Genomic DNA, 16,425 nt, shown 5'->3' with positions numbered 1-16,425 from the left:
TAACTTCTTATGATGGATAACTTAATATGGTTGGAAGAACTATGTACTTCCAACTTCCTTATCACATTTATAATCATAACCATCAATTAAAGTAAATTAAAACAGAAATAGCAGATTCAGTACTCATTTCAATACTTTTCCATAGCCGCTCATCCCAGGCAGGGACTGTAGGTCCAGAACCCATCCCAGAATCAGTGGGCACAAGGCTGATGGGCGCACCCTGGACAAGACAGCAGTTTAGTACAGTTTAGCCACAGGCAGCTTAGAGGGGCTAGTTCACTTAAACCATATTTCTTTGGACTACTGGAAGAAACAAGGGCATCCAGAAGAATCCCATGCAGACAATGGGAAAAGATGCAAACTCCACAAAGACAAAGTAAGATTTAAACCCGAATAGCCCAGGCACTGTGAGATACGAGTACTACCTGCTGCACCATCATTCCTTCCCATCCCAGAAGCAGTGCTATTATTATTCATTTAGTAAAATGATGCTTTTCTCCAAAGTAACTTATAGAGTTAAGCTACTTATATTTATTCACCTATTTACATTGCCAGGTCATTTTTACTAGAGCAATTCAAGATTAGCTCCTTGTTCAAGAGTAGTACATCAGGAGTGAGGATCACACATTTGTTAGTAACACTACACAGCAACTCTGATGGAATAGTGTCTGTGTCCTTGATGGAGTGAAAGAAGCAGACAGAAATATTGAGAAATGTATTTCTTTCTGTCATGAACATCATTGATCCAAAATATGACAATGTCTCTGTCCAGTGGGCATGAATAAATGAATGAATGAAAAAAGGATTAAAAGACACGATTGAAATAATATTTTTGCAAATATTGTAAAACATTTTGGTGTTGTCACTGCCATGCATGAAAAAAAAAACACTTTTGTTGTAGTCTATTAATTAGTTTTAAGTGTAATATTTAATTCGAGAACCAATTGCTTTTCTTTCTATAAGATATAATAGTTAGTTAAATCCCCTCATAACAGGAATTTAACTCCATTGTTTGATTAGTAGGTGTTCAAGGAAATTGAAATTTTTGAAAGTAAAAATCATGGCGTGTTTCACTCTGTAAATGGATATGTAAATTCATCCTTGTAAACAACATTTTAGAACTTCACAATACAGTTGTAGTTCTTTTACACTTACCTGCCTTCAGATACCTCTGCTTTGTCCTCTGCCTTACAATGAATTTTCGACCAGCTGATTCTTTTTATTTTTCTTTCCTACATACTTTGTTTATTTCTTTCTTCCTCTTGGATTCTTTTACTCTTTCTCATTCCTTCCAGAGGAACGTCGGCCCCATTCAGACTCAATCAGGCATCACCCTCCGATGTCAGGACATAACGCCTCCTTTGACCTGCAGGGGCCCATTCCTCTCAGTGCGGACTGGCGACACTCTCAGACTCCTCCTGCATGTCATTAGCACAGCATCTTACATGACGACCACAACGAGACTCCAAGGAAGCACCAAAAAAAAACTGTCTTCCGAAGAGGGTTCTCTCTGTCTCACACGCAAATGAGTCAGTGCAGAAAATGTTAATCTTTATAACTCTTTAAAACTGTCATTTTTAATTTGGTCATTGCTAGCTACTGTTAATGAGCTGAACTATGGATTTGCATTTTTCTTTTTGTATTTTCAAATTTAAATACAGAATGGTATTAAATTAGGTACTAGATGGAGGTACATTTCATTTCTTATGTGTTTTATGTCATTGTTAATGACATAAAATATTAAATAATGTATTTTATGTCATTGTTAATGACATACATGCTTTAAAATTTAAGAATGTAACCTTTAAAAATGTAACATTTTTAAATATTATTTTACAACAAGTTTTAAACGAAAAGATCATTGAGGTCTGTGCATATGAAATGACACATAACTAATACAGTCATGTTTGTTATGTTCTCTCTCCTGTCCAGATTGAGGTCAGCGTTCAGTGAATAAATCGTTTAGCCTAGTTTCCTTGAACACAATCAAAATTCCCTTTTTAAAAAGAAAAACAAAAAACAGCCACAAAGTAAAAACAAACATATTCCCTATCGTATATTTGTACTTCATTCCAGAGTAAAAGGATATTGCATTACAGCGAAAGAGCCAGCAAGAATGGTTGTCTTTCGTTTCAGACCGCAGAATTCCGAAACATCACTCGGTAGTCATTTTTATTATTTTAACTGGGGTTAATCACAAAGGTTATGTTTTCCAAGACCACGGATAATTCTCAAAGGATTTTATGTCGTGTTGGACAGGCAGAGCCCAAAATAGGAAGGCACCAGACACAACTACGTGATCTCATTGTTTCAGGGAGACAGCGAACCAGTAGGGGGGTTCGTTATCAAAGCAAACATCTTCCCAATTATTAAGTTTTACTGTCTTTAAACTGGCATGTAAAATTCTGATGTGGTGTAAAAACCTTCCCTTTTTTAAATTTCCCTTTTGGCAAAAATAAGTGGATTGGATTGGCAAAGAGGTGATGAAGAAGGGGATGTGGCCATCACGTCAAAATGACAATACACATTACATGGTCAGGGGAGTGAACGGTACGAGAAGTAGCTTGCGGGTAGTGTACAATAAGCTCCTTTTTAAAGTGAATCATGTGAATTGGTTCCAATTCAGTCCTGATTAAAGTGTTAGCTCGGAGCAGCGGCCCCCAATGAGATGAGCAAAATGCAGAGATTTCACTTTGCTTGCAGTATGAAGTGGACTCTTAACCCAAGAGTATATATATAGGAGGAGGGAGTTTACAGAAGTGTGTTTTAAGAGCTTTTGACAGGCTACAGAATGATGTCCACAGCTGATATTGCAAACCACTCTGCTGCGGAACCTGCATCGGCCATCAGAGGTAAGACTGATGTTCGTCTTTTAGTCACATCTCATCAAAATCTATCAAGTTTAACTTGCAGTGTTGCTATTGTATTATTCAGGTTTTATTTTTCAAGTATATCAGTTTGTAAGTAAATGGGCACAAATATTTTGCAAACATGTAACTTTCAAAGCTTTGGAGTCTTCCGTTTTTACATTTTCCATTGTATTCTGGGCAAAACATTGTTTCTTCCTCTGTCACTAGAGTAATTTCATTTTTTTAGTTATTTATCATTTAGTTCTTTTTTTCATTATTTCTTTACATAAGTATAACTTACTTAAGCAACCTTGTTTGGTCTGTTGTCCTAAATGAAAAGCCAGCTATATTTATGAATTATGTAGCTAAAAGGAAAAGAAATCATCATAAAACCAATCTCTCTCTGAAGCCAAATAAATTTAGGTTTAGCCTGTATGACTAAGCTGACTTATATTTTATCAACGTGCAATATATATCAACATTCTGTGATCAAGTTGATATAATAATCTTTTACATCATAGAGTTTTTGAAAATTTTCATTCCTAGCTTAATTACTTAATTAAAAAGTATTTCTACACACACATCGTGTAATATATGCTATATTTTTATAGCTATTCATAACGTGTTTCTTTTGTTTGCAGAATTCTGTTAAAAAATTCTGGTTTTATATTTGATCTCAGTGTAAAAATATATGAAACTTTATCCAGCACAAATCTAATTAGGGGGAACATGTGTATGATTTACATTTTTTCTGTGAAACATTTTTCATAAACTCAGTACTGATATCTCATCTTTTAAAAAACTGAATCACTGTAAATTTTCCATAAGGATTTTTTGGAAGGAAACATACCCAAAGTGAAAGCCAGTGCATGGGACTAATCCAGTCTTCATTTGATCAATTAAACATTTTAAATAATTTTGATTTAGATCTCAGCAGACAGATTTCCACGCACAAGAATTAAACACTGAACTTTCCAGGTCCGCTTTTCAACTCTCACTACAACCCTGAACCTAAGCTCTAATCTTCGTAATTAAAATTAAAAGGAAAATTGTTTCATGTTCGGTAATATTAGGCAAAACAGTAACCAGGAGAAAGAGGGAATGTTAAGCATGTCTGTTGGTCTGTTCACACTGTGTGTTGATTATCTCCAACTATAACTAGAATTGCGTGTGTCTCCTTAGGAAAGGCGTTAATTCCATTGTTCTGACTTTGTTTATATGTCTGAGCGTGTCTTATCTCACACTCAGAACAGATAAACCTCCTCAGCTTCCTTCAGCGTCAGAGTTGTGATCCTGGTCAAGTGACAAGGCCAGGACTTTGAACCAAACCCTGTTCAGAAGCACACTAGAAGCACTGGCAGTTAAAACTGCCCCACATTTATTAGAATGTTGATAACCGCTATGTGCATGACATGGCACTTTTTCTGGCAAAACAATAAACTAAATGAAGAGGAGCTATGAGCACAAAAACCCATATGAAAATGCATGCCCATGTAATGACATGATATGTATATGTATATATTTTTAGGCCCACGCTACTATGTAATTTTAGCTGTATAATGTATTCATGGTCCAGTGGCGCTTGGTGCTTATTACATTGTGTTGCATTTTGTCTTGTATGTTACATTACAGTAAAGATCAACTGCCAAAAGAATAGCAATATCTCATAATTCTATCGTCTAAAAATTAGTAACCATTGCCAAGGACTACATTTTAGTGTATCAGAATGTATATTTATGTTTACACAGCAGACTAGCCAGAATTAATTTTAATATTCTGCTGTTTTTATGAGCTCCAGCTGACTCCACCCCACCCGGCTGTAAGTAAAAGTTCTGATAGAGAAGTACAAAGTTCCATCAGGACTGCCATGTGCATCCAATCAGGGGTAACTACGCAAATCCAGAATTCATGATGGTCTACCTATCCTACAATAAGTGTCCCCATACATCTGAGGGGGTTACCAGAGCTAGTGCAACACTTTGAGCTCCACCTGCATGTTTCAGAAAACCGGCAACGTACAATGAGCAACGAATCTAGAGATGGCCAACAACGTGAAAACAAACTCTCCACTCGTCCCCTGGATACAGAGATGCCCATGCCAGTCAGTGACCTGAAGATTGAGTACACCAAGGTCAGTGACAGCAGGCGCACCTTCACTTATTTTTTTTGTATCCAGAATGATCACAATATAACCTGTGTCTATTAGTGGGTTTCGGTTGTTTTCACGGGGCAACCTGGAGACAGCTTGAAATCCATAAATATATGTTCTGTGAGATATATGTTCCATAAATTGCCTTTTTCCCAGCAATGCTATAAACAACAATTTACATAAAAGCCATAACTGAACTGAAGTACAGAAGTGCATGTACATTGCAGTACTGATGCACCTGAACAAAATAAACATTGTTCATTCTGTGCAGACGTATGTGCTGGTGTGTAATCTTGAGTCTTTTGGTATTTGTTGATAGCGTGCAAAAGATATAATTAAAATTAATTTTGAAGTTACACAGGAATAATGTGTGCAAGCATATGCCATGTTTCGTACCTTCATTACTTTAATAGCAATTTTAGCTCTCTGTTGTATTACGCGATAGTCTTCTCCACTCAGTTAAAATAATTAATTTTATGAGAAGAAAATTCCTAAAGATAAATCATTAACATTGGATATGACCAATAGAATGAAATTTGCTGTGTTGGAAGTCTGCTTAAGTTTTCATTTAATTCGTAACACTGCAGTATGAAAATAGCATAAAAAGTGAATATTTTACTGCTGACTGAGCATTTCCCGTTTTGGGATATACAGATTTTCATGAACAATGAGTGGCATGACTCATGCTGTGGAAGGAGAATCCCAGTGTACAATCCTGCTACAGGAGAGCTCCTTTGTGAGGTTGAGGAGGGAGACAAAGTGAGTCAATCGGTCTGTGTGTCATAGTTTCAGTTCGCTTCTCTTCCCGTTCATGGTGGTCTTATTTAGTCGTTTCAGTGGTAATTACCACATCACACATACAAAAATACAAGACAGCATTCTGATGCATCTTTCTTATGCATCTGTTTTGCATATCTAGGAATTAAAATGGCTAGCAGTCACCCATAATGAATCCCGAGAATTTTGAACGGTCACAGTCCTGGCTATATACTGATATGAAATGGAACAGCATTTTCAGTTGTTTTTTTTTTTACACTGATCATTCCAAGACCATTGTTTCCTTCAGCTTCATCTATATAGTAATTTTTCTTAATATGGTGGCAAAAAGTGCTTGGTGTGCTATCATTTTAATTTGTGTTGAATGTTTTAAGAAATTCATAAGAATGTTAAAAAAATACCCAAGTCACATGCAGCCTGAACAAAAAGTGATAGACATTAATTACAGAGGATATACAATGAGACTGTACCTATCATCTGGCAGCTTAAAAAATGGATGAAAAAAAGGAATGTAAATATTTTTAGGCAGTCAAGGTGGTGAGGAAACCAGAAGTAGATTTTGATCTGCGTGAATGGAATAGTTGATTTAATAATCAGAAAGGTTTCTAGCGTCAGTGCTTGACAGAGGTACACATTCATTTGCTGACTGCCAGTTCATGACTAACAAATTCATAATTGAACACTTTTCCAGGGGTAATACTATAAATAATGCTCTTATTGCTATTGTTATTACATTTGCATCTTCATACATGACATGGTTGCCTTTTAGATGGGACGTTGCTTTGAAGGTTGTGTATGAAAAACATATAATGCTGAAAGATTTATGCTGTTAGATTTGCATTTAGGTAATATCATCAATTAGCTGTTTGTTTTAATTGAATAAAGTAAACATGAAACTCATAATTATGACCACACAAATACTTTAAAGTGCAAAGAATCCATAGATATCAATAAAAATCATGTATTTGTGGTTTTATAGCCAATGCTGAGACATGTAAATGTGACTCAGTGGTTCTTCTTCCACAGGAAGATATAGACAAAGCTGTGAAATGTGCCAGGCAGGCTTTTCAGCTGGGGTCGCCATGGAGACGGATGGATGCTTCGGAAAGAGGTCGACTCTTGTGCAAACTTGCCGACCTAGTGGAACGGGATCGTCAAATATTAGCTGTAAGGAACACGTCACAAAAAGACCCATTTCACTGTTGAAATGCACTGAGCATGGTGCTACTGATTTGTAGGCACTTTACCCTGAAAAAGGTAACTTCATCAAATGTGCTGCCTATAGCAGAACTTTGTAACTGTGGAAAGGAATGGTGCAGTGAATATGACCTCTTTGGCTTATCTCTCTCTTCTGTCACTGAAAACAGACCTTGGAGGCCATTGACTCGGGAAAACTTTTCCTGGTTGCTTACTTTGTGGATTTAGTTGGCACAATTAAAACCCTGCGTTACTATGGGGGTTGGGCTGACAAGATTCAGGGGAAAACTATTCCTGTTGGTAAGTGCATTCATTGTTATCGATTTTTTGGCAGGTAATCCTTTTGTTCAGCAGAAATTTTCAACTGATGGGTGCTACTACATGCAAAGATGCAATGCCAGTACTTTACTAGGTTTTTCAGAATCATAGCTTCTGTACCCAGACATCCAAAGCACAACTCCACACCGTTGTCTTAGAAACAAGAGTTCCTCTCAAGTGCTACGTTAAAACTATTTCATCATTTCTGTTTTCAGATGGTGAATATTTCACATTCACAAGACATGAACCAATTGGAGTATGTGGTCAAATTATACCAGTGAGTAGTCAAGTCAAACTAGCTTTGTCTGAGCAATAGCGTAACCCTTGGTTGCTTCAGTGATGAATATTCAAAAAGCATCTATAAAGACATAATGCCCACTTTGCATTTTTTTGCTGACTCTTACACAGTGGAACTTCCCATTGCTCATGTTTGCATGGAAAATTGCTCCAGCTCTGTGCTGTGGGAACACTGTGATCATCAAGCCAGCGGAACAGACCCCTCTCACTGCACTCCACATGGCCTCCCTCATCAAGGAGGTGAGAGCTGGTTGGGTTTATTGCTTTTGATGCTGCATTGGGAGCCTTAATAGCACCTGCTATGGTGGAACCAAAGCCTACATTTGATCCGAACCTAAAACATCTCATCAGTTACTTGATTTCAACATCATACTTGCAAATTAATTAACATTGGGTAAATGAGCTGGAAAAAACAACAGTTTATGAATATTAATCCATAACATTTATGTTTGTGTTGTCACCTTGCCTAAAAGTGGACAGCTGGTAGTGTAGTGGATAGGGCTGCTTCCTTTGGATCCAAAGGTCAAAGGGTTGATCCCCACCACTAGCTGTAGTACCCTTGAGCAAGGTACTTACCCTGAATTGCTCCAGTAACATTACCCAGGTGTATAAATGGGTATATAATTGTAACCTTAACATTGTAAGTTGCTTTGGAGAAAAGTCTCAGCTAAATGAATAAATGTAAAAACAGTAAATTATAAGAACTGGGCTTGATTTATGATTAAGTGTGACAAGTTATGTGTCTACTTGCGAAACGGCAGGCTGGCTTTCCCCCTGGAGTTGTGAACATTGTGCCAGGATATGGGCCCACAGCCGGACATGCCATTGCCCAGCACATGGACATAGACAAAGTGGCTTTCACAGGTTCAACTGATGTATGTCATCTTTCTCACTGCTGTCTTTCAAAACATGCCACATTCAATCGCAAGGCAACTGCATGATATGAAACCTAACTTGAAGGATGTACGTGTACACTTTAATTCACATGTTCCATGCAAAAACTACTGCATATTCTCTTTATTTTGCCCAGTTACATATATAAGATCACCTCACTCTTCACTCTTGTACCTGATTAAAGTTCTGTTGATATGTTTTCTACAAAACAGTTGTACTGTTCAAAAGAGACTTAATATCTTCATGCATTACAAAACCATAAATATTCTGTTTTACTTGAGGTAAGACTCCATTCTCGAAGTGTTATATAAACCACATCACTACAGTAGACTTTTCATGCCAAATGATAAGGCGAAGAGTTTATCGTACTGTTTAATTAAATTATGATTTCAGTGTTCCCTGTCCTAATTGCAGGTAGGAAAAATTATCAAAAAGGCTGCTGGCAACAGTAATCTGAAACGTGTCACTCTGGAACTTGGTGGGAAGAATCCCAACATTGTTTTTGCAGATTCTGACTGTGAGTCAAATTTCTATTCTTTTGGCTTCATCCTCTTATGAATGTTTTATTGACTAAATAGTTTAGTCACTGTTTTCTGCATCCTGCCTCTAAACTTACTGCAAGCATTTGTACATGGCAACAGTAGGACCTTGGTGTAGGACTTTAGTGAGCCCCTGCTGAAGTTTTATGACTACTGATGATGCGTTTTTGCCTCCCCACTGGGATAGTGGAGCATGCAGTGGAACAAGCCCACCACGGCTTATTTTTTAACCAAGGCCAGTGCTGCCTTGCTGGCTCCAGGGTCTTCGTTGAGGAGCCTATTTATGATGACTTTGTCCTCAAGAGCGTGGAGAGGGCAAAGAAGAGAGTCCTGGGAAACCCTTTAGTCCCTGGAGTGGACCAGGGCCCACAGGTATGGAAGTGTAACACTGCCCTGGTATTAAAAGGGGTTCAAGGAACAGTCATCAATGTAGAAATAGGTTAGAATGGGTCCCAATGAGTGTGTTATTGAGTAACAAACCATTCAAAATGTGAATGTAAATAGTCTGCTGACTGGTTGGTTCCTAAGTTTGTCACATGGGTGTTTTCCAGATTGATAAAAAGCACTTTGACAAAATCCTGGAGCTGATCGAAAGTGGGAGGAGAGAGGGGGCGAAGCTGGAGTGTGGGGGTGGCGCATGGGGCCAGAAGGGCTTCTTCATTCAGCCAACAGTCTTCTCAGATGTCACGGATGACATGCGCATTGCTAAGGAGGAGGTAAAGGACCAGACTACATCAAAAAGCAGGCTAATGTGTCTCAGCCAGCGGTTGTGTAAGCGCCTCCTACAGAGCTGACTGGCGCCGGCTGGCTGCTGTGCGTCAGCAGCAAGACGCGTTGCTCTTCCAGCTGGAGCTAGCTCTCCTGTGTGGCGACTTCTGACCTGTAATGTGTAAAGAAAGCAATCAGATTAGCTGGGTGCATGTCAGAGAACTGCACACCCCACAACTGATGTGCCTGAGTACGGAAGGCCTCTTGAATAAGACACCAAAAGTAAATGTGCAATACAGACGTGCAAATAACAAAACTGGGTTGACGTACAGAGACAAAAAATAAAACGCTAATGCGTTTATATGATAAATGTGCACGATGTGCATGTCTGAGGTTTTTGGCTTCACTTTGTTCATTAGATATTTGGACCAGTCCAGCAAATAATGAAATTCAGCAGCATCGAGGAGGTGATCAGACGGGCAAACAACACACACTACGGCTTGGCAGCAGGAGTTTTCACCAATGACATTAACAAAGCTCTCACCATTTCTGCTGCTTTGCAAGCTGGAACAGTCTGGTAAGACAACCAACATTAATAATTCAATGACAACTACTATGGATTATCCAGGCAGTTTAATTCATCTCAGCTGATAACGCTAAACAAGGGAATACAACACAGTGGGGGAAAGAGGCTGCCTTACTTTGTGTTTGTTGCAGGAGTGTACTTTTACATTTACATTTGTTTGGCAGATACTTTTCTCCAAAGCGAAATACATCTCATAGGAAATACAATGAGTTCATTACATTAGCAGAAAGAGACACTTAGATACAGACGTGTGATTCTTAAGTACGGTTAGTTTGTCTCTTTCCACCATATGAACCAGTGTTCATCACACGAGTAGCTGCATAAAACTCAACATCAGTGATTCCTGATCACCTTCCTATTAATTTTATTTTTTTTTTTTTAGTATACAGGAGTTTAGGGGGTGCGGTGGCGCAGTAGGTTGGACCGCAGTCCTACTCTCCAGTGGGTCTGGGGTTTGAATCCCGCTTGGGGTGCCTTGCGGCGGACTGGCGTCCCGTCCTGGGTGTGTCCCCTCCCCTCCGGCCTTACGCCCTGTGTTGCCGGGTAGGATCCGGTTCCCCGTGACCCTGTAAGGGACAAGCGGTTCTGAAAATGTGTGTGTGTGTGTGTGTGTGTGTGTGTGTGTGTGTGTATACAGGAGTGTCCCAGCAAACACATTTATTCCTTTGATGGATATCTTTAGAATTTGTGTAAAAGTAAAGTACTTTTCACCAATATGGAATTGTCTTCTCAGAACTGTATTGTTTGCTTTAACTGACAGATATCAGGAGATTTTAAAGGCTTTTCAGACTCTGCAAGAAAACATGGGATGAAGGGACTGAGTGAATTTATCTGCATTATAGCTCAAAGCCATTGAGGGGGTTCTCTTTGGTTTGAGCTCCCTTTGCAGAATTGCTCTCTCTAGCTTCTCTGCTTCACATCACCAGAACTTTTTGTTGTAATTTATTGATATTGCTTGTGAAGATCTGTAATGATGTTAATGTTTCCATATCATCATATCCTGCCAAAAGTCATGTATAGATGGTATGTAGGGATACATCTTTGTTACAAGAAGTTAGAGTGATTTTGTATGCTTTTGTACTTAATAATTGCATAATTTCACTGCAGAATATTTCCTTCCACAAACTGTACAGTGATACTGGACTCCGTTCTGTGTGATGACTGTAGATGTGAAATTTTGCATCAGCAGTAATTTAGGAAACCAGAAAGGTTCTGCATGAGTAATGTGATAAGCCTGTGGAGCAATTGTATGGAATAGACTGTGATTGATGCACAGTGGCACAGCAAGTAGCACTGCTGTCTCACAGCGCCTGGGTGGTGCGAGAGGATGTGGGTTTGATCCCTGCTCAGTCTGTGTGGAGTTTGCATGTACTCCCCATGTCTGCATGGGTTTCCTCCGGGTGCTCTGGTTTCCTCTCACAGTCCAAAGATATGCTGCTCAGGTTCCCCCATAGTGTGTGAGTGACAGAGAGAGTGTGTTCCACTGATGTATGGATGAGTGTCCCAGTGTAAGTAGTGTATCTAGCAGTGTAAGTCACCTTGGTGAATAAGGTGTCTGGGCTGATAACACTACATAGAGTTCATTGGAAGTCATTTTGGAGAAAGGTGTCTGCCAAATAAACAAATGTGAATTTGTATTATTACTACCTACTGGAAGATTGAAGGGAAGGGTAAAGGAACCAGTGTTATATGCCAGCAGACTGGTACGTTTTACTGGATGCTTCATCCAAGTTGTCTCGGTACAGCACACTTTCAGTTTGTAAATAAAGTGCAAGGCTGCAGACTTCATGTTGGTACTATAAAGAAGTGCTTCTTCTTAATTACAACTGAATATCTGGCTGAACAGGAGGGGGTGCGGTGGAGCAGTGGGTTGGGCCACAGTCCTGCTCTCCAGTGGGTCTGGGGTTTGAGTCCCGCTTGGGGTGCCTTGCGACGGACTGGCGTCCCGTCCTGGGTGTGTCCCCTCCCCCTCTGGCCTTACGCCCTGTGTTACCGGGTAGGCTCCGGTTCCCCGCGACCCCGTGTGGGACAAGCAGTTCTGAAAATATGTGTGTGTGTGTGTGTATCTGGCTGAACATGGGTGAAACTGTAAATCGCTTTGGACAATGCCCACAAAGCAATGAATTCAAAATAATAATGAAAGATGCTGTTTTTCAACAAATTTCAAAAAGATTTGAAACGGATTACTGTAGATCTATGGTCACAGTATTAATCTGATATTGACATGTAAAAGATCATATTACCATGTATTACTTCTAGTTTGCATAATGCTTCGACTTCTCTTTCATTCATTTTAGGGTGAACTGCTACAATGCTATGAGCTCTCAGTGTCCATTTGGTGGCTTTAAGATGTCTGGAAATGGAAGGGAGATGTGAGTCATTCATTTTTTTCGACATATATAAATGAATGAAATTTACTTCTGTTATATACTTTTATTAATGTAGCTTTTCCAGGAGAACAGATAACCTTTTTGCTTTGTACAACATTTTTCTTTTTCTTTAATGTAGGGGAGAGTACGGGCTCCAAGAGTACACAGAAATAAAGACTGTGACTATTAAAATTCCACAGAAGAATTCCTAAAGTAAAAACACTGACAAGACTGCATGCAACATGAAGTACATAAAGTATTGTATGTGATTTATTCCTGTTATTGTTATTCTTTTTTTACTATAATACATAATTAATCCACCATTAAGTATGCATGATAACAATGAGTGAAGTCCAATTTTAATTCTGTTACATCACTAAATCATTTAATTATTTAAAATATTTCATTAATCCTTAATTGAGCTGAAATATTACCTGTAGATACATAGTCAAAATGCATAATTACCACACTTTTCCCCATATATTTCGTGCCCATCTGAATTATATGCACATGCATGTACATTCTGGGTTACTATGATAAGTGCACAGGTTTGTTGTGGTTGCTAAGTTTATATTTTATATCTGTTATGGTGAGTTTTAAAAGAATTTGCTGATTTTCTGCAGATGGTTAAAAACATCACGGTTAAGTGTAACTGTAAATATTTTCATGCCATTTGTGTTTCGTACGTCAAAATGTATGAAACAATACAATGTGTTTATAACTTGTAGAGTGAGACTGAGGACTCGTTGATTGGACAATTGACTGGAATTTATTCCCTCCAGTACTGGATATGACATATAATAGTGTCATAAACTGATTGATCAAGACGTTATGTATATTGAGCCAGTAAGTTATATACCAGGAGCACTGTGACACACTCGTCAGAGCATTTCTCTGAGTGGTGACCTTTTCAGGGCAAGGTCACAACATTCTGCAGATTTTGCTTTACACAAACAGCAAATCTAATCTGCAAATATCTATGATAAACATTCATTTATCACCTGTTATAGTCGAAAGAAAATAATTTGCATACTTATCTAAAGTACCATAGAAACACTTGTTAAAAAATGATACACTCCTTTCTGTCACATCAGCTATTCGACCAGAGACACTGAAACAAAAACTAAACAGCAAACTATTTTATCTGTGCATAATATAAAAGAAGAACACATGATCAAAGCAGTATTATACAGCTAAGAATATTTTCATGTCACCGAAAACCATCACTTACCATTTTTGTTTTTGGCCAACTTGCAAAATAAGGATACCAAATTTGTGGTGACTTCTTTGAAGATTTTGTGCTCCTGTACAACTTAACATGCCTATCTAATGTTTTATTTGCATGTGATGAAATCTGTGTACAGTGCTGATAGTGATAATAAAAACATTTGTGTTTATTAATGTCTAAGACATTTTATGGCTGCTGAGAAACAGGATATCAAATTCTGCTTACCAAATGAATAATAATCAAGTGTCATTTGTGAGAATCTCTAATCCACATATCTTCATTTAATTTATTTACATAATTTTGTTTCTGAAAATAACATACATGATCTCAGTGGTGCCATCTGAGTGTAAAATTAGAGGATAATTGAAATGACACTGATTTAAATATTATGCTACATTAGAACTTAGTGCTCTGCTTTATATGCACTAGAAGCTGTCTAGCATTTAGGCGACGTGAGAGAACGGAAAGAAAGGAAAGAAGTTGAGGATTAAATATAGGAGGATAATGTCTGGGAAGATACTGAAGTGTTATAGTAGGGGTTTCCAACATGCTGCCTACCTTTTCACATGATACAGTAAGTAAGACCATTTGTAAAATTATTAATATATAATTTACTATATAACACCTACCATAAATACAAGAAATTCAATTTAATGACCTGATTAGAGACACAATGTTGAACACACAGCACCACAATAAAATACACTCATAACACTTGTACTGATCAGAGTTGCAGCAGTCCAGAGTCTATGGGGGGTATTCAAAATAAAAGTTAAAGTCAGCTTTATTGTCTCGCCACTATAGGTGAGTTACACATACAGGGGAACAAAATTTAATTCTGTATTACGTAGAACATACAGTGTAATACAGTGCAAATACAGGACAGTGCAGTATACAGGGCAGAGTCTGGCAAAAATATACATAATATACAATATACACAGACAATATAAATAATACTATAAGATTTACATGTTACACATACACAATAATAATCACATACATATATTCCCTGTATGGGTAAATAAAACATTATGATTTTTTTTTTCAATTTACACTTTTAAAATTCAGTATACCATTATGATTTTTACACATGCAGCCTTCAGACCTTTTCATAATAATAACTGTGGTGCTTGACCAAAAAAAGGGGGACAGTTCTGTTTTAGACTTTATATTCAACTACAGTGGCTAGATGTCTGGAACTAAAGACACAACAAACCTTAGATGTTTTTGAATATACTGACTCCTCATGTCACAAAAGTTTGAGTTATACATTTTTATGTTTTATTTATTTATATATGATACATTTTTCCAAAAATTTCTGTCTGTTGTGGAACCAAAGCCACCTACATTTCCACATGAAGCCTTGAGTTCGCAATAAAACTCAGCCAAACCAGAAGTGGAGTGTGGAACTGCTTTGACTCAGATCAGTTCCACAGTATGTTTGACTTATTGTGTGGTGTTCTTGAGTGCTGAGGATCAAAAAAAAAAAAAAAAAAAAAACACGTTTACAAGATGAATTGGGTAACAATCTCAAATTAACAGGATTTTGTGGAGACAGTTTTCCTTTCAGTTTCCTTAGTTTTAAAATAGTCTGAAGTTATGAAAAAGGTTGAAATTAATACATTTTGCATCGAATTTTTATTTAACAGTTGCCAAGATTTTTAAAGAACCTAACTTATAAATAAGTTGAGGGACATCTGTATTACTAAGATTTTATTCATTGTGCACAAGAAGAAATTTGAAAGTGGTCAGAAGTTCATGAACATTGGAAATGCTTATTTGATGAGTTGCTCAGCAACTGGGATTAAACAGGTAGTGGTGAAGATGACATATTAAAAAATGAAATTAGTTTTAATATTAAAATAGTTTGCTAAGTAAAAAAGATAATAAAAATATTACACAGTGATAGACTGGCATTCCACTTAGAGTATCTTCAGCTTCCTTCCCTTTGATTCTGGGAGAGGCTCAGGTAACCCCAACCCTACATTGGACAAGAAGTTGATGGATGGATGGATGGATGGATGGATGGATGGATGGATGGATGGAGAAAATGGAAGTGGATAGAGGTAGTGAAGGATGGCAGTGTTACAGAGCATTTTATTATAGCTAAAATATAGGCAGCACCGTAACTCTGACAGTCCAAAAACATCTGTTTAAGATGAATGGGTAAGTCTGAACTGTCCCCCTAGTTTACATTAATTCATTTAACTGATGCTTTTCTCCAAAAAAACCTTACAGTATAATGCTAAGCTACTTTACAATTATTTACCCATTTATATAGCTGAGCAGTTTTACTGAAGGAATTTAGTGTAAGTACCTTGCTCAAGGGTACTAGAGGAAGAGGTGGGATTTGAAACTGCAACTTCCACATCTAAAGGTAATAATCCTCACTACCATGCAGCTAAATAAAACTTAAGGGCAGATGAATAGTGTTCATAATTTGAGGAGCCAGTATACAGCCATTTATAGATAAGATATTTTATTGTCATTGGATGCAATACAATGAAATTTTGT

At 37.7% G+C, this 16,425-nt stretch overlaps 1 protein-coding gene across 3 annotated transcripts; it reads left to right on the top strand.

Moving 5' to 3' along the window:
• The first annotated feature begins 1,161 nt into the window (after window positions 1-1,161).
• On the top strand, window positions 1,162-12,895 carry LOC108938965 (retinal dehydrogenase 1-like). 3 transcript variants are annotated; one of them, XM_018759996.2, is made up of 14 exons: window positions 1,162-1,193; window positions 4,935-4,980; window positions 5,653-5,757; window positions 6,802-6,942; window positions 7,143-7,272; window positions 7,506-7,567; window positions 7,699-7,827; window positions 8,349-8,462; window positions 8,896-8,998; window positions 9,208-9,392; window positions 9,572-9,736; window positions 10,148-10,305; window positions 12,612-12,686; window positions 12,823-12,895. In XM_018759996.2, the coding sequence occupies exons 2-14, from the start codon at window positions 4,939-4,941 to the stop codon at window positions 12,893-12,895; spliced, it is 1,482 nt and encodes a 493-aa protein (XP_018615512.1). In that variant the 5' UTR covers window positions 1,162-1,193; window positions 4,935-4,938. The 3 variants fall into 3 exon arrangements, with proteins under 3 accessions (XP_018615512.1, XP_029115299.1, XP_018615511.1); XM_029259466.1 differs by lacking the exon at window positions 1,162-1,193 and having other exon boundaries at window positions 4,861-4,980; XM_018759995.2 differs by lacking the exon at window positions 1,162-1,193 and having other exon boundaries at window positions 4,939-4,980; window positions 5,653-5,761; window positions 6,806-6,942.
• Window positions 12,896-16,425: the final 3,530 nt, after the last annotated feature.

Source organism: Scleropages formosus, chromosome 17 (assembly GCF_900964775.1).
Source record: "Scleropages formosus chromosome 17, fSclFor1.1, whole genome shotgun sequence".
In the NCBI taxonomy this organism is placed as follows: domain Eukaryota; kingdom Metazoa; phylum Chordata; class Actinopteri; order Osteoglossiformes; family Osteoglossidae; genus Scleropages; species Scleropages formosus.
The sequence above is the reverse complement of the archived record's forward strand: the minus strand, read 5'-3'. Positions and strand labels throughout refer to the sequence as shown.